General features: G+C 41.3%; 2 protein-coding genes across 2 annotated transcripts; both read left to right on the top strand.

Annotated features, from left to right (window-relative positions):
* Positions 1–31: 31 nt before the first annotated feature.
* Positions 32–4,943, top strand: LOC116125928 (suppressor of mec-8 and unc-52 protein homolog 2). The gene is made up of 11 exons (XM_031411641.1): positions 32–197; positions 284–424; positions 520–569; positions 1,076–1,190; positions 1,579–1,627; positions 1,730–1,819; positions 2,503–2,571; positions 2,670–2,793; positions 3,318–3,676; positions 3,945–4,328; positions 4,671–4,943. The coding sequence occupies exons 1-11, from the start codon at positions 151–153 to the stop codon at positions 4,941–4,943; spliced, it is 1,701 nt and encodes a 566-aa protein (XP_031267501.1). The 5' UTR covers positions 32–150.
* A 1,306-nt stretch (positions 4,944–6,249) lies between these two features.
* LOC116125935 (lateral signaling target protein 2 homolog) lies at positions 6,250–8,860 on the top strand. The gene is made up of 4 exons (XM_031411654.1): positions 6,250–6,383; positions 6,951–7,882; positions 8,129–8,329; positions 8,633–8,860. Exons 2-4 carry the CDS (start codon positions 7,010–7,012, stop codon positions 8,843–8,845), a joined length of 1,287 nt encoding a protein of 428 aa, XP_031267514.1. The 5' UTR covers positions 6,250–6,383; positions 6,951–7,009; the 3' UTR covers positions 8,846–8,860.
* Positions 8,861–18,023: the final 9,163 nt, after the last annotated feature.

The following is an 18,023-nucleotide window of genomic DNA, read 5'->3' as shown; positions in this document are numbered from 1 at the left end:
CTTACAAGTTACAACGTTAACGAGGGTATTTTTGGAATTCAATATTCGCTCCAAATCTTCTCCACTTCTCCTTGCTCATCGTTTCTTCTGAAATCTCCCTCCTCTTTGTAACACTCTAAACCCTAATCAAAATATTAAACTTTCTCACCAATGACTTCTGCAAAGAAATATTACAAGGAGAAAATCGCTCGTCGAAAGTAACGATTGACATAATTTTCAAGTTTTTTTGTAACAGATAAAAATTTGGTACGCTTATTTTAGAATTTGAAATATATTTGTGCAGAGAGGAGAAACCGGAGGAGCCGGATCAACCAAAATATCGGGACCGAGCTAAGGAGAGAAGAGAGGATCAGAATCCTGATTATGAAGCTACAGAATTGGGCTCGTTTCACGCTGTCGCTCCTCCCGGCACTGTTGATATTCGGTTGGACCCCTTTGCCCCCTACTGAATTTACCCGTTTTATTAGTTTTTATTTTTTTTATGCTGTACACTATATCTATTTGGTTTAACATTCGTAGGTCAGCTGATGCGCAAAAATTATCCATCGAGAAGAGCAAGTACCTTGGAGGTTAGTGTTTTTGTAATCGAATTTTCTATTTATTTATTTTTTTGGGTTCCAAATTTGTATACCGTTCTATGTAGGGTAGCACAATGGCATTGGCCTGTTACGGCCCGGCTATGATAAGAATATATTATCATACTAGCATTTAGCATTGTTCCTTTGTTAAGTGACATTGCATTTTACTGGTATCATGTTTTACATTATGAGATGAAGTAGCGGGTTTCTGAACTTAAATTCACTGATTTTGGTAAAATGATTTAGCTACCACCGATTATAATTGTGTCAGTTCAGGATTGTGAAAGTTTATTTATCCTTGATGGCTTGTTATGTCAATGTGAGTTAGCTTCAATTCAAATAATTTCTTTGTAATGATGTTGAACTAAAAAAATTGTGATTAGTGTTCTGTAGGTGTCAAGATATGGAGCAGTTCTTGTAGCCTATTATGCTAGTTGTTAGAGTTTTTTTTTTCTTTTATTTTTTGTTTTATTTATGATTGGGTGTATCTTGATCAGGTGATGTGGAGCACACACATTTGGTGAAAGGGTTGGATTATGCATTACTTAACAAGGTGAGAAGTGAGATTGACAAGAAGCCAGATGCTGGAGATGAAGCTGGTGGAAAGTCTAGGTAACTGAATTAAAATCAACTGTCTTGAACTTGCAAATTTGTTTTTGAGTGGAATATCCCTTTTCTAACTGTGTTCTGCCTTAGGGATGTACTGATTGATGCAATTTTCATCTTTGGTTGACATCTTCTACCTTATTACCCCTGATCTTTAAAATTTCACTATAGGGAGAGATTTAAACATTATAGTTTATTATCATATAAACAATTTACTAATGGATGCCATGACTTAGGAGGTTGAATATGGGTTAATTCATGGTCTAGCATTGTATTCGTATCTCAGATAATGGACTGAGGATGGCAAAATATATCAATTATTCCTGTGCTATTAATTGTGTAATTTAGTCTTGGCTACAGTTTCATTGACATGTGATTTATCATTTACTGGCAGAGCTTCAAAAGAAGACAACAAAGTGTCATTTCGGACTGCAATTGCTAAGGTTCATTTTCCTATTTGGAACTTAGCTTTAAAATAAGAAGTTCCTTAGTTTATGATGTTGCATAAATTCTTTGTATTTATGACTTTTTTTTTCCTCTTTTAGTCAGTGTATCAATCTATAGTCAAGCCTCAAACTGTTATCAAGACAAATGAGATGTTCCTTCCAGGTCGAATGTCCTTTATTTATAACATGGTAAGAATTGTTTTCCCCTTTCCTATGCTTATTGTTTCAATAGCAAATGTTTAGCTGTTCTACTGTATAAATCTATGGTCCTTGCCAACCTTGTGGCCTGTTCGGGAAGCTCTTGTAGTTTGTTCTATCCAGATATGAATTTTATCATTTTGATCATAAAACAATCATCATGGTCTTTCCTTGGAAGTTGCTTGAAGTTGGTTTTTACTGCACTGCGTTCCAGCGTATTAGAAATACAAGTATTTGTTTGGTTGATTTGAACATCAAGATTGATCTTATATTTAGGTGAACTGCATACTGCTCCCATAAGACCAGGTGCACCTGCTTGCCAAGGAGGTTCAATGTGGTAGGATATGCAATGGTGTTATGATTGTTGGCTGATTTATTTTCAAGGACCATGTGGCCCATTTTGCATGACCAGTGACACTGTAGCTTGTTTCAGTGCTTATTCTCCCTGTAAACTTGGACCACAAGTGGTTGAATTTTTAAATGCTGGATGTAACCTCTGAAGATTATTTACTTTATTTATATTTTGTAAGTTAGTTAAAAATACGCTAGTTAAGTGTGTGGACTAATAGCTAGTATGAGCTTAGACTTAGTTGTGTGCTTTTGGTTTTCTAACCATGTTTGAGATTGGTTTAAAGATAGTTTTCTGACGTAAATTTCTCTTTTTTGCAATCTAGGAGGGTGGATACACTCATGATATACCGACTACCTTGCAAAGGAGTAAAGCTGATTGTCCTGTTCCAGACGTCTGTAAACTTTCCACCCTATTCTGTTAGGGTCTTTTCAAGAGGTATTGTTTCTAATGCTGAATATTTGCTGATTTTGGTTTCTATTTACCATGCAGGAAATGGTTACTGTTAGTGTTGATGGTTCTGTGCTAGATCGAATTGCTAAAATCATGACATATCTTCGCCTTGGATCATCTGGAAAGGTTCTCAAGAAGAAAAAAAAGGAAAGAGATGCAAAGGGTAATTATTCTCTTTGCTCTTTGTCATAAGTAGCTGTACACAATTGTGGGTATATCACTTAGGATCTTGCTATAGTTTGCTGCACAATAGAAGAAGAGTTATTCTATTAACTTGAAGCTGTAAATTAGAAACATAAAATTCTAAAACATTTCACTGTGGTTAATTCGTTGATGAGGAAGAAAAATATCATTTTTGGTGCTGTGCCTAAGAGACTGGGGATGTGCTTAAAACATGCTTACGCAAAATTGTAGGAGGCTAAATCCTTTTTTTGTGGGCATTAAAGCCTTTGGTTTTTCGCAGATAAAGACATTAAGTCTTTTAAATATGCACATCCAGCAAAGCTTAATGTGATTCTGGCTGTGGTAGCATTCTGATTAAGACAAAGAAAGAAATCTAACTGTGTAATTGATATTGGGATATAGTTCATGCTATTTTCATCTTAGACATGCTGCAGTATGTAGATCTTCTATTGTTTGTGTATCCAAGGTTGGTTTTCTCAATATTGTCTAAATTTTCCGCTACAGGAAAGACTGCTACTGTTGTTGGTAATGAATATGATGAAGATGATAAACCATCAAAACCTAATGGTGGAATACCAAATAATAGAACTGAAAGAGAGATCTTGCCACCGCCTCCACCACCTCCCAGGAAAAGTCATACTGATTCAATAGAGAATCAAGGTCCAGCTGTTGCCAGGACAGAAGAAGAAGATATATTTATGGGGGATGGTGTTGACTATGAGGTTCCTGGTAAGGACATGAGCCAAAGCCCTGTTTCTGAGGATATGGAAGAGTCTCCTAGAAATAAGGAAAAAGTTTCCTACTTCAGTGAACCTGCTTATGGTCCCGTCCCACCTGCTGCACCTCAGGGCTGGGAAGATATGGTAAGTTGATCCTTACATTCATTTATCATTTCACCTGCTGCACCTCAGGGCTGGGAAGATATGGTAAGTTGATCCTTACATTCATTTATCATTTCAAGTGTTTAAGCAAGTAGGTAAGAATTGAAATTTTAATTACAACAAGTGTGGGGAAGAAATAGTATAAAAAATTAGAGCTACTGCAGCATTAGTTTTGCCTTGTAAAAATAATTATGACTGTCTTGTTTGCTATGGTTTTTTCTTCTCTGCATTGACTCCTTTAAAATCTCAGAATGGATATGATGCCATGCAAGCACAAGCGTTGGCTGGTGGCTACCAGGGAGAGTGGCAGGACTACCAATATGCTGAACAATTGGCTTATCCTGAACAATACCTACAACCAGACATGCAGGATTATGATATGCAAGCAGGTTTGAACATGCCACAAGATCCACGCTTCATGACTCAAGAAGAAAAGGATCGGGGCTTAGGTTCTGTGTTCAAGCGAGATGATCAAAGGCTTCTACAATTGAGAGAGAAAGATGCCCGAGAGAAGGATCCCAACTTCATCTCTGAGAGTTATTCTGAATGTTATCCTGGGTATCAAGAGTATAACCGTGAGATTGTGGACAGTGATGATGAAGATGACTTGTCAAAAATGGATATGGGTGGAAGGGTAAGTGTTCTATTTTAACTCATTTTGCAATTGAATAAGGAGCAAGCATGACGCTTTTGCTTTTATTTGAATTAACTTCCTATTATATAGTTTGGAATGGCATGGAATAAATGCATTTAGAAAAAAAGAGCAAAGCTTATAGCAGGTTTAATTTGTCGTTAACCCATAAGAATAACAATAACTTAAAGAAGTTACTTAAGAGACTCTGCTAGTGTGAATAAACGACATTTTATATTTTTTACCAATAATCTTTTGATAGTTTACTCAAAAATGGTTTGGCGTGAAGAAGTAACTGGTATATAGGACTGGTGCTAATAATATTGTCCAAATATTTCTCCACAGGCAAAGGGTCGTCTTCATCGGTGGGACTTCGAGACAGAAGAGGAATGGGCAACATACAATGAGCAGAAGGAAGCCATGCCAAAGGCTGCCTTTCAGTTTGGTGTGAAGATGCAAGATGGGCGTAAGACACGGAAACAGAACAAGGACCAGAAACTTAATAATGAGCTGCACAAGATTAATAAGATATTAGCTAGAAAGAAGATGGATAAGGACGGTGGTGAAGGGGGCCATTATGATGATGATTTACAACCTGGGAAAAAGGCTCGAGTATGAAATAGACAGATGATTGACACTAATATGTAACTGTGAAAGTATTTATATGTATCTTAGAACTTGCATAGATTGCAATCTGTCTTCATTTGTTGATAAAACTGAAGTAACAAGAGATTCAGGAGCCACCGGTGTCTGCTGTTTTGAAATGATATATAGTTTTTCTGTAATGAAGCAATCTTGTATGATTAACTGACAATGATTATTCTGATTGTTTACAAAGGATGGTAATATGTGATTATTTTTCTTTGTCCTCGGGAGATACATGCTTTATTTAAAGGATTGGTGATGGATTGCACAAATGAAGAGGTCAGCACCATCAGTGGTTGATTTGGTGCCTTAAACTGTTAATATACCTTTGATGGTTATGTTACAGAGTAGTCTACTCTTTTTAAGCCTCATTGTAGATATAATTTAATGAATACAAATTAAGTTTCTGAAATACAAAACTACCTTATTTTAAAGCTCATTCACTCTTCATCGGATATGGTATATTTAAAGTCTCGTCCATCCTTCCAGTGATTAGAAATTGTAGCAGATAAAATGAATATGATTTTTTTTTTAAATTTGTAATTGTTTTTTCTAAATTGAATTTTGTAAACTTAAACTTCAGTAGCGCTTTTCAATATTTTGGTAGGAATTTTTGTATACCTTTATTTATTATTATTTTTTAATTCAATACAATTTTCTTTTAAGTTAAAAAAGAAAAAACCAATTATACGAACTTGAAAAGTTTGATGAGTGTGTTAAATAAAAGAATAGAAAATGGATAGTTTTGGATTATCATCAGATATATTAATAAATTAATTTTATTTGAAATTGCGTTTTGGTAGGACTGAGACAACCATGTATTTACATTGTGTACATAATTAACCTTATCATGATGCAATTCTTGTAGTTTATTTTAAAATTCACATTGTATACTTTACGTAGGCTCCAATTGAAACGATTAGAGAAGCATTTGGATTTTTTTTTCTAGTAAAAAATTATCAAGTTTTTTGTTTTATAAAACAGTTACAGTAGTGCTAAATACTTTTTCAACAAGAAGTATACTGCACATAGAAAACTACATTTATTACTCATTTCATTTTGTGATTTTATAGCTAAATATAACTCTTAAACATCTTTAACCGTCATCCGGTTGATAATATAGTAAACTCTTGTGATAATATCCCGTTTTGTAAAATTGCCTTGTAAGCCCATGGGCCAGGCCCGGTTTAATCCCAAGAAGCCACTCTGGGCCAAGGGAGCCCAAATATTTATTTTATTTTGGGATAGGTAGCCCAAGATGTTGTATTTCTATTGTCTTTTAAAATTGAAAGAGTTCCGTGTGCCAGATGATTAAATTTTCCTTCTTCTTCTTCTTTGTCGTCTTTTTTTGGCTTATAATTCAAGACTGAAAATCGAAGCTCGAATTCCGTCGCCATAATATACAGCGAAAAGGTTATACAAAATCATCCTTATATGTCCAATTATTACTTGTGATTGTTTTTTTAATTTATTTAAATCTCAAAATATGGTTGAGAATCCTAGACGAGGGTAAAATCTAGATGCCCTATTGGAAACAATTTTTACTTCAGCTTATCATAATTATCATATATTTATCCTTTTCGTTTTATTGAAGAAAATTGTTTACACGTTTATGAGAATTGCATGCTATGCGAATTTAAACCGTGAGTTCTATTCCTAATTTAATTTTTTGCCAATTTTGGCTCTTTCATTCCTTTTCTTATGTAATTAATATTGTTACAGCTTCGTGAATGAATTAAATGAAAATTGTAATCCTTGTAGATGCTTAATGTGGCTGACTTCAAATTTTTTTTCTTTTACACTGAAATTGCATATTTTGGCATGCTTTTATTTATTTATTATTATTTTTTATGGAGGTTTAGGTTTCATGCTGTGTTGTTTTTGATTCGTTTTATTGTGTTTTCCTTAAATTGTAAATGATTTTATTTTTGTTGCTCGAATTTTTTTAAGCACTGATATGGTATCCGTTTCAATTTGCAGTGAAACTTGTGTGGCTTTTGTTTTGACCATTAATCATTTGATTGCATGTGGTGTACTGTATGGAGACCAATGATGGTAGAGTTGTATATTCTTCGCTTTCTAAGATAGAAAAAAGGGAGAATGGTCAATTTCATTATGAGGATGATGACTATAGAGAACCTGTATGGGATGTGTTGGAAGACAAGAAAACCTACCCAACAGGCATAAAATCCTCCAAAAAAGATTATACATACCAGTTTCCACTTCAATCTGAAGACTTTATTCATGAAGGATATGATTCAGGTGAGGATCAATGTTACTCTATGCAAAGTAATAATATGCCTCCTGAGGTGAACTTGAAAAATGTGATGAATGGGATATTTGCAATCATAACTGGGCGGAACAAAGCTCCAAGTGTTTCCACGACTCAGCAAGAGTCCAGTTCAAATGTTTCATTTCTTGGATCTGGGAAGAATGGGGATACATACTTGCACTCCTCGGTGTACACACCGAGTGCGCCACCCCTTCTTGGGTCCGATGGGATTAGATACAGTGCTTACAAAGAGGTTTTGGAAGCTGATCCACCAGAGTGGCTTCCTGATAGTTCTACTACCGTGTGCATGCAGTGCACTGCTCCTTTTACAGCGCTCACGCTTGGTAGACATCATTGTCGGTTTTGTGGAGGGATTTTCTGTAGAACATGCACTAAGGGGAGGTGTTTGTTACCTGTGAAGTTTAGGGAGCGGAATCCTCAGAGGGTGTGTGATGCCTGCTATGATAGACTTGATCCTTTACAAGGAATTCTTATTAACTCTATTAGCAATGCTGTGCAAGTGGCAAAACATGATGTTGTGGATTGGACATGTGCAAGGGGATGGCTTAACCTTCCAGTTGGTTTGTCAATGGAATATGAGATATACAAAGCTTCTAATACATTAAGAAACTACCGACAGGTTAAGTTTCTGATTTTCATTGAAGTTTAATAGTACTATTGTCTTGTTTTGTTACTGGGCTCAGATATCATGGTTTCATTTTGTAGCTTCTAATTGATTATTTGTTCTGGGTCTTAATTCCACATTAGAGTTCTGTGTTTTGTGGCATTTTTTTTCTTGTTACAGGATTTGGTGCTTCAGCATACAAATACTATTTACGCTTGTATCTTTTTGCTAAAGATTTTCCTATATTTGTTGATATGACAGGTTGCTGCATTGAATTCTGAGAGGTCAATACCCTTAGCTGTTCTGAAAGGAGCCAAAGGCCTTGCAATCTTAACGGTTGCTAAAGCCGGTGTGCTAGTTTCTTACAAACTTGGCACTGGTTTGGTTGTTGCTAGAAGGTCAGATGGCTCCTGGTCTGCTCCATCAGCCATATTCTCAGCTGGTTTAGGGTGGGGTGCTCAGGTAAATATTCTAGTGGGTTGAAATTCCTTGAGTATGTTCTTCTGTTTTAATTATTAAGATCAGTGTTTATACATCCAAAGAAATTGAAAAAATAAATGTGGAAAAATTCCATCGTATTTGAATGTTTCCTGTTAACAGAAAGAGGACCCACTTTCAGATTTTTTTTAAATATAAATGTCAGTTATTTTTTTTGTGTCAGTGTCAATTTATTCTGTCTATCCCTTATAACTAAATTTGGCATTCTTACATGTTACTGAGATTAATATATTCTGTTTTAAATTGTTTTCCTTCTCTGTTGGTCAGATTGGGGGTGAACTCATGGACTTCATAATTGTACTCCATGATTCAAAAGCTGTGAAGACATTTTGTAGTCGCATGCATTTTTCTCTTGGTGCTGGTTGCAGTGCTGCGGCAGGGCCGGTTGGGAGAGTGCTGGAAGCAGATGTTCGGGCCGGAGACAGAGGTTCTGGCATGTGCTATACTTACAGTTGTAGCAAAGGTAATTTTTATTGCTAATGGCAAGTTTATTAATATGTAGAATTACTGGCTTTTACTTTTGCCATATAAAAATTTGATGATGATTGGTATTAGTAAAACTTGAAGACAGGCATTCTTTAGAGAGTGTGCCATAAAACTTGTTCTGGTGTTGTTATTTTCTGATATCAATCAAAATGTACAGCATTTTTGGAAAGTTCTTTGTAAATTTGTTTCAAGTTTCTTGACACTTGGCATGCACAAGTTGAAGAGCTGTGTTTTGGGGATTATTTGATGAGTGATTAGGGATTCTTTTGCTCATATCTCTTTTTTGATAAGACGGTCATGCATAGACTTTGGTTTTAAACCTTCCAACTCTGTGTATAGTGGTCAAATGAACTTAATTAGGGCTATTCCTGTATGGCTTGATAATGAAATTATTTACCACAATTAGGTAAGCAGATTATAAAAGTGCTTTTGGTAGATAACTTGTATTCACAAAATCATAATTTATGAGGGATTCTTGGTTGATTTGACAATTCTGCTGGATTTATTTCATGGCATTGTTTTCCTGTCTGCATACATCCACAAAGCCATTTTTGTATTAATGGTTGGTGGAAGAGTGCATTCAATTTGGGTTACTTCTATAAAAATTAGTTTTGGTTGATACTTGTATTTACGGTATCACATTTTATGAGGGATGCTTGGTGTCGGTATAAACGGCTGCTATTAAAAATTTCATTTGTTCTTTCTAACCATTCCTTGCTCACAGGCTTTGCTTGCGATGAGGATGTCTATGGAAAGCTTGGCTGGGGGCCGCGAGGAGTCCAACGAGCTAGAGAGGTCGCGAAGCTCAAGAAAAGCCTGGAGTCCGTCGAAGTTGAAAGAATACAAGCATTCGAAGCGGCGAACATATACCTGCTCCAAAGGATGCTACTTTGCGAACTGTGGACTTCCAAAAGGCGGAGCTTGAGCGACGTGCAGGGAAGTGAAGGAACTTCAAAGGACAATCGCGAGCTCTCCAAGGAGGTCGGAGAGTTGGACCAGGAGATCCAGACGACCTCCATATGGGCTCAGAAGGCTGAACAGGAAAGGGGCCTCCGAATAGGAGAAGCGAGCTCTTGAGGCCGAACTCCAGGAGAGTCAGGAAAAGATCGCTTCACTGACTGAAGAAATGCGGGTTCAGTCAGGGAGATGGAGGAAAAGGCTGCCGATTGGGCGATCGGGGCTATTTACCCACTGCGGCCAAGAACCCGGATCTCGCCGTGTCCGACCTCCCACCGGTTGGCAAGAGACTTGCGGCTCTTGGCAGAGGAAGACGACGAAGCAGCAGCAGTAGCAACCGCCAGGGGGTCCGACCAGGCAGAGGGTTCGAGTGTTGCTTCGAAGGATCCCCCTACCGACCAACGTAGTAGGAGCTTTGGCTCCATTGAAATTGAGTCTTAACTTTTGCTTGTAATAAATGAAGATATTTTGTTTTCAATTGCAATTCCTTTTTCATACAAAGTTCAATTTACATCAGCTTTACATACTATTATATGCGAATTCTTACCCGCGAACAACACATGCACTGTTTCCAGCGAACAAAATAATACTCGTACATTAAGAGGAAACTAACAAAAACTAATTGAAGCTGAGTTCGGGATTACTGATAGTATGCCGAGGTGTTCGGCATTCCAAGCTCGGGGTACTTTGGAACCGTTCAATCTTTTGAGATGGTAAGTCCCCGTCTGATCACCTTGTCAACCCGGTACGTCCTTCCCAGTTAGCCCTAGTACCCCCGCACTTGGTCTTTTGGTCCCAAGGAGATTCCTTTAGCACAAGGTCCCCGACCTGGAAGTCTCTTCCGTTGACCTTTGAATCAAAACCTCTTTGCTCGCTGCTGGTAGACTGCTATCTTTAGCGATGCTCTTCAACGAGATCCAAACTTGCCCTCATAGTGCTTCGTTTTCAACCTCATCAACGGTCCCTCCGAATGATCCAGTTCCCACCTCTACAGGAACCATCGCTTCGCAACCATAGGCTAGCGAAAAAGGGGTCTCTGAGGTGAAGTTCTTGGAGTTGTCCTGTACGCCCATAACTTTGGGGAGATCGTCAGCCCATTCCCTTTGGCCGCCCCGACTTGGCCTTTAGAGTGTGCTTGATGGTTTTGTTGACTGCTTCAACTTGGCCATTCGCTTGCGGTCTGCGACTGAGGCGAATTTTTATGGATGCCCAGCTCGTCGCAGAATTGTTTGAACTCCTCGTTGTCGAATTGCTTTCCATTGTCCGAGATGAGGGGTGGGGGAATTCTGTAGCGGCACACTATGTTCTTGAAAACGAAGTCTTTTAGCTTTCTAGTCGTGATCGTGGCCAGCGGTTCGGCTTCCACCCATTTCGTGAAATAATCTACCGAGCCACGACATCTTGACCCCTCCCTTTCCAACTGGCATGGGACCGATAAGGTCGATCCCCCACATGGAAAATGGCCAAGGGTTAGACATTGTTATCAGCTCGTGCGAGGGGACTCGCGGAATGTTCGCGAACCGTTGACACTGTCACATTTTTTGACAAAATTGTGCTATCTTCCTGGATCCGGGGCCAATAATATCCCTGACGAACAACTTTGTTCCCGAGAGATCGAGCGGCTGTGTGATTACCGCGATTCCTTCATAATTTCCTTATGATATAGTCTGCTTCCTCACTTTTACACATCGGGAGAGGGGCACTGAATCCTCTCCTATACAGCTTGTCCCCGATGTGTGTATGACAGATCTTGCTCCCAGGACCCTTGCCTCGACCTTGTCGTCTGGCAAAGTCCCATCTTGAGGTACTGGAAGATGGGAGTCATCCAAGAATCCGGTTGAGTCATGTACGGCCTGTTCGGTTGAGCTGATAGTTGGAGCATCCCGAAACGAACAAGAATGTTGTCTGGGGCCTCTGATCCAATGACGAGGCTATCTTTGCTAGAGCGTCCGCTATAGAATTGCTATCTCTGGGGATCTGATTGATTTCGAAGTGCTTAAACGCCCCCAGAGCGGTTTTAGCCTCCTTTAGATAGCGGACCATGTTCTCTTCTTTTGCTTGGTACTCCCCTAAATCTGGTTGACTACCAGCATGGAGTCGCTACAATGCTGATGCGAGTTGCACCCATTTCTTTGGCAAGTCGCAACCCAGCAGCAGGGCTTCATACTCTGCCTCATTGTTGGTCGCCTTAAACCCGAACCGAGAATACCATGATTCGAGCCACTTCAGGGCTCACAAGGAGAAGACCCGCACCGGCTCTTTTCCTGTTCGAGACCCATCGACGTAGAGGTTCCAGGTTGACAGGTTCTGAATACTTCTTGCACGACTTCGCTAGGCTGTTGCTCGCTCGGGAGATAGGAAAATTCCGAGATGAAGTCTGCACAGCTTGCCCTTTTATGGTTGATCTGGGCTTGTACTTCAGTCGAATTGGCTCAGTTTCATGGCCCATTAAGCAGCTTACCCGAGGCTTCTGTTTCTGGAGGACCTGCCTAAGGGGGTAGTTAGTCATTACGTTAATTGTATGGGCATGGGTAAGGTTGCAGCTTTCTGGACGCGATCAGCAGAGCAAAGGCTAGTCGCTCAATTTCTGGATACCGCATCTCGGCATCCGATAACACCTTGCTTGCATAATAACTGGCCACTGCGCCTTTCCTCTTCCCGCACTAAAGCTGCACTGACCGCGAACTAGAGACGGACAGGATTTCCTGTGGAAGGGCTTAGAGAGGAGAGGTGGCTTCCCTAGGTGTTCTTTTATACTCTGGAATGCTTGTTCGCATTCGGAGTCCATTCGAATTTCTTGTTCGCCTTTAGAACATTGAAGAATGGTAAACAGCGTCGGTTAGCCTTGATATGAAGCGACAAAGTACCGCTATCCGCCCATTTAGACTCTTGACCTGCTTCTTGCTGGTCGGGCTCTCCATGTCGAGTAGGGCTTGAATCTTCTCGGGGTTTATTTCTATGCCCCGCTGATTAACCATAAACCCCAGGACTTTCCCGATGACACTCTGAACGAACACTTGAGAGGGTTTAGCTTCATTCTATAGTCGGAATGTCAAACATCTCAGCGAGACGTGCAATGTGTCCGGAAGCGACCTGGGTTTTGACCAGCATTTTGTCCACATATACTTCCAATGTCTTCTTGATCTGGTCGGAGAACATTCGGTTGACCAACCTCTGATACTTCGCGCCCCATTCTTGAGACTGAAGCATAACTTTGTAACAGTATAGCCCCCGGTCCGTAATGAAGGACGTATGCTCCTCATCCAGCCCATACATTGGGATTTGATTGTATCCCGAATACCACTCCTAAAGCTCAGCAGCTCGTGCCCTGAGGTGGCATCAACTCTTGTCGATCCTCGGCAGAGGGAAGCTGTCTTTCGGCAAGCCTTGTGAGGTCGCTGAAGTCGACGCAGGTCGGCCACTTGCCGTTTGGCTTCTTTACCAAGACCGGTTAGCGACCCAGGTTGGATGAAGTGCCTCTCGAGGGACCCATTTCGAGGAGGTTTTCCACTTCCTGATTTAGTGCGGCGTACCGCTTTGGATCCATCGCTCTTTCTTTCTGGTAACCGGTCTGGCCTCACTGTTAATGTTTAACGAATGGCAAATAAATCCGGCTGATCCCAACCATATCTGCATGCGACCAGGCAAACACTTCAATGTTTTCCTTTAAGAAGTCTATCAGCTCGAAGCGAGCTGGGGTGAGCACAGCTCCCAATCTTTAATACTCGGCTCGGCTCCTTTGGATCAACCGAAACTTTGGTCAGATCCTCAACCGGGCCCCTAGGAGGGATTTCCTAGACTCGCGGATCTATGTTATCCTCCGCTGGTCCAGGCTGTGTTTCGATCCGACTGATCGTCATAACCTGGCGAGGCACACATCGCGAAATGCCCTTTCCTTATCTGCCCTATACCGTCTTTATATAGCATTCGCGAGATGCGCTTTGGGATCCACTTACCTCCCCTATCCCTGTTGGAGTGGGGAACTTCATCTTGAGTGATAAATGGAAGTGACTGCCTTGAGCTTCTCAACAGAGTGTCGCCCCAAGATTCCATTAAAGGCCATGGGCAGTCCACGACCGAAATTCGGTAACCCTAGTCCCCTCTTCGTAGTCGCCGAGCGTGACTGGTACTGGTCGTTCTCTGGGATCAGGTGGTCCCCTGTAAAACCGTAGAGAGGCATCGAGGCGCTTTAGGTCGACCTTCTAAGTTCATTCTATCGAAAGCAGTCTTGACAGGATGTTCACAACACTTCCGTTGTCCACAAGCATTCTGCAGACATTATGACATCCTATCAGCGTGATCACCAGGGCATCCTCGTGAGGATGGTGCAGCGAGCTACTTCCTTTCGTAAAGGTGATCGGCTCCTCCTTTCGACCTTTTGTGGTCGCTGCTGCGAAGTATTCATTACTCTGATCGGTCGTGATATGCTTCACGAGCATACCTTTCTTGCGCTCCGCGTGTTCCCAGCGAGGTGCGGACCTCCGAAAATATATAAACGCTACTGTATCCGCTGCGATCACGACGCTTTTTCTTTTGCTCCCCTTGGCTCTCCTTTGGGGAGTCTCCAATATACTCCTTGAAGTGCCCCTTTTTAATGAGCTCTTCGATTGCCTGCTTTAGGGCTCGGCATTCATCAGTGTGTGCCCGTTATCCCGATGGTAACGGCAGTATTTTTTGCTGTTTCTGGCCGTAGCGGAGTTTTCATTGTTTTGGCTTACCGAGCAGGCTGGCCTCCTCGATTTGTCAAGATCACAGATATGGAACGTTCACGGAGTGTATTGAGGTCTGTCCCTGTCGCGATGGAACAGGAGCATAGGACTTTTGTGCTCGTAGCGGAGTTTCTTCCCTTTTCGTTGATCATCAATGTCTCCTTTGCGGTCAGCTCTCCTACTCTCTCCCTGACCAGACATATCGCTCGAGCACCTTGATCGCGGCGGCGGAGTGCCGCCAATGAATTTTCTATTCGGAGATACTTTTCTGCAAGACTGTAAAATCTGGTGAGAGAAACATCGTCCTCAGCCTGCTTTCTTCCACAGGTCGGTTTGGCGACAAACTCCATTTAAAGTGTTGATGGACTCTTCTAGAGCGTGAGCCACTTTGTTCAGCTCCCTGTGGAAACGGTCGATGTAGATTGCAGGATTCGTCTCTTTCTTGCCTTATGTTGCTGAGATAGCTCAAAGGCATCGAAAATTTCGATTGGCTTGGAAATGCCATAAGAACGTCGTGCTCATCGGAGGCCACGAACTGATTGATCCCGCTGCGAGCGACCTTAACCAACGCTTGGCGTAGAAGTGAGCGTCACAGCCAAACACCGTATTTTGCAAGGTCTGAACCTGGTAGAGCTTCATCAGATCTTTGAACTCGTACAATGATCCTGCGGTCATGGTCCCCATCAATGGTCGCATGTCGGCATTCTGAACCCTGGTGGGAGTGGAGCAGCTAGCACTTCGGAGAGAATGGGGATGCAGGCGACTTGGGCCTGTTCGTTTTGCTGCTCCCTTAACCTATCCAGAGCTCGCTATAGCTCCTCAATTTGCGGTAACGGGCCAATTGGGGGTTGCTTTCTCCTGCGAGTCCGGCCTTCGGATTACGGTTCAGGAAAGTCCGGAGGTCGGATTCCTCCTCCCTCGGCCGGCTTTTTCGGCCGCACTCGACACATGCTGGCTAGAGGCGTGTGAAGGCGATGGATTACGCGGAGCGTTTTCACGACCCTCGCGGTGGTACGAACCGCCCCGCGAGGTGTGGGGCCCCCCCGCATAACGATCGGGATCATTCTGTTGGTGGTGATATGAATCATCCGCCCTGGCATTTTTGCTTGGGTTCGCTTGCACGTGGCATGGACACTCGGGATTTACTTTTTCGCGAGTCTCAGCTTCGCCGCCCCCTGCTCGGGGCGCGATTTGCGCTCGCTGGTCCTTGGGAGCCCGTAGCTTACCTTTTGCCACCTGCTTTCCCTTACGTCCGCTGCAGTGCTCGCGGCACGGCTACTGCCCTTTGCTGCGCTTTCGCGCGACCTGCAGGCGTCTTTGGCGGTTGCACCGCCCCAGTTGTTGTAGATGACATGCCTTGGTCCAAACGATCTAATCTCTGGTTGACCGTTTGGAGAGTATTATCGAACCTCTCCAAGTAGCTTCTAATGCGGGGTCGAGTTGCGAAGCTACCGGGATATCCCCCGCGACATTTTGAGGAACGTAAGTACCCTGGAGAGGTATCCCCTTGGGTCAAGGGGACTCCTTCAGCACGCTGATTAGCTTGCTCGGATCTGATTGGCGGCCATTTGTTGCTGTAGGACCAGTAGGTCGAAGATTCTCCTGAGGAAGGGTAACGCTAATCAGCCCTCCTTCTAGCGCCAAACTGTTGATGCGTGATTTTGGGCACTAACTAATTGACCGTGTGTAGCGTTGATTGGACAAGGAACACACGTGAATATGAATTATCAATATGGAATGAATGCAATGAGAGTTTTAAAGTGGTTCGGATGCTAAGGTAGCAAATCCTACATCCACTGATTGTATTATATTGTGGGTCAGGTCGCTAAAGCGGACTGACTTACAGATGATTGAAAAGCAATACAAAGCCTTTTTTGGAGAGAGAGAGAGTTCTAATGTCAAATGATCGATCCCCTTAATGAAGGGGTCTTCCTCTTCTTATACCAGCTGAATGCGTGTAATCATCATTAAATCCTTGGGTTTGTGTAATTCGAACATAATCAGGCTTTACGTCCCATTACCCATTTCCCAGCTGATTTTGCGATTTGGGCAGGTAAGCGGACACTGGAAGCTCCAGGGTGCTTGGCAGGCCTGACGTGCGCTTACCATTCTGACGGGAGCAGGCCACTTTTCGTCACGTGGCTCCACGTCACCCTTTATTTCTCGGTATAACAAAGTTTTTTGTTTTATAAAACAGTTACAGTAGTGCTAAATACTTTTTCACAAGAAGTATACTGTACAAGAAAACTACATTTATTATTCATTTCATTTTGTGATTTATAAGCTAAATATAACTCTTAAACATCTTTAACCGTCATCCGGTTGATAATATAGTAACCTCTGTGATAATTCCCGTTTGTTAAAATTGCCTTGTAAGCCCATGGGCCAGGCCGTTTAATCCCAAGAAGTCACTCTGGGCCAAGGGAGCCCAAATATTTATTTTATTTTGGGATAGGTAGCCCAAGATGTTGTATTTCTATTATCTTTTAAAATTGAAAGAGTTCCGTGTGCCAGATGATTAAATTTTCCTTCTTCTTCTTTTTGTCGTCTTTTTTTGGCTTATAATTCAGACTGAAATCGAAGCTCGAATTCCGTCGCCATAATATACAGCGAAAGGTTATATAAAATCATCCTTATATGTCCAATTATTACTTGTGATTGTTTTTTTAATTTATTAATCTCAAAATATGGTTGAGAATCCTAGACGAGGGTAAAATCTAGATGCCCTATTGGAACAATTTTTACTTCAGCTTATCATAATTATCATATATTTATCCTTTTCGTTTTATTGAAGAAAATTGTTTACACGTTTATGAGAATTGCATGCTATGCGAATTTAAACCGTGAGTTCTATTCCTAATTTAATTTTTGCCAATTTTGGCTCTTTCATTCCTTTTCTTATGTAATTATATTGTTACAGCTTCGTGAATGAATTAAATGAAAATTGTAATCCTTGTGATGCTTAATGTGGCTGACTTCAATTTTTTTTCTTTTACACTGAAATTGCATAATTTGGCATGCTTTTATTATTTTAATTATTTTTATGGAGGTTTAGGTTTCATGCTGTGTTGTTTTTGATTCGTTTTATGTGTTTTTCCTTAAATTGTAAATGATTTTATTTTTGTTGCTCGAATTTTTTTAAGCACTGATTGGTATCCGTTTCAATTTGCAGTGAAACTTGTGTGGCTTTTGTTTTGACCATTAATCATTTGATTGCATGTGGTGTACTGTATGGAGACGCATTCTAATGTCAAATGATCGAATCCCCTTAATGAAGGGGTCTTCCTCTTCTTATACCAAGCTGAATGCGTGTAATCATCATTAAATCCTTGGGTTGGTGTGAATGTCAGAACATAATCAGGCTTTACGTCCCATTACCCATTTCCCAAGCTGATTTTACACGATTTGGAGCAGGTAAGCGGACACATGGAAGCTCCAGGGTGCTTGGTAGGCCTGACGTGCGCTTACCATTCTGACGGGAGCAGGCCACGTTTCGTCACGTGGCT

The sequence above is a fragment of the Pistacia vera genome, unplaced genomic scaffold (genome assembly GCF_008641045.1).
Source record: "Pistacia vera cultivar Batoury unplaced genomic scaffold, PisVer_v2 Contig173, whole genome shotgun sequence".
NCBI lineage: Eukaryota > Viridiplantae > Streptophyta > Magnoliopsida > Sapindales > Anacardiaceae > Pistacia > Pistacia vera.
This window is presented reverse-complemented; position numbering and strand designations above follow the sequence as displayed.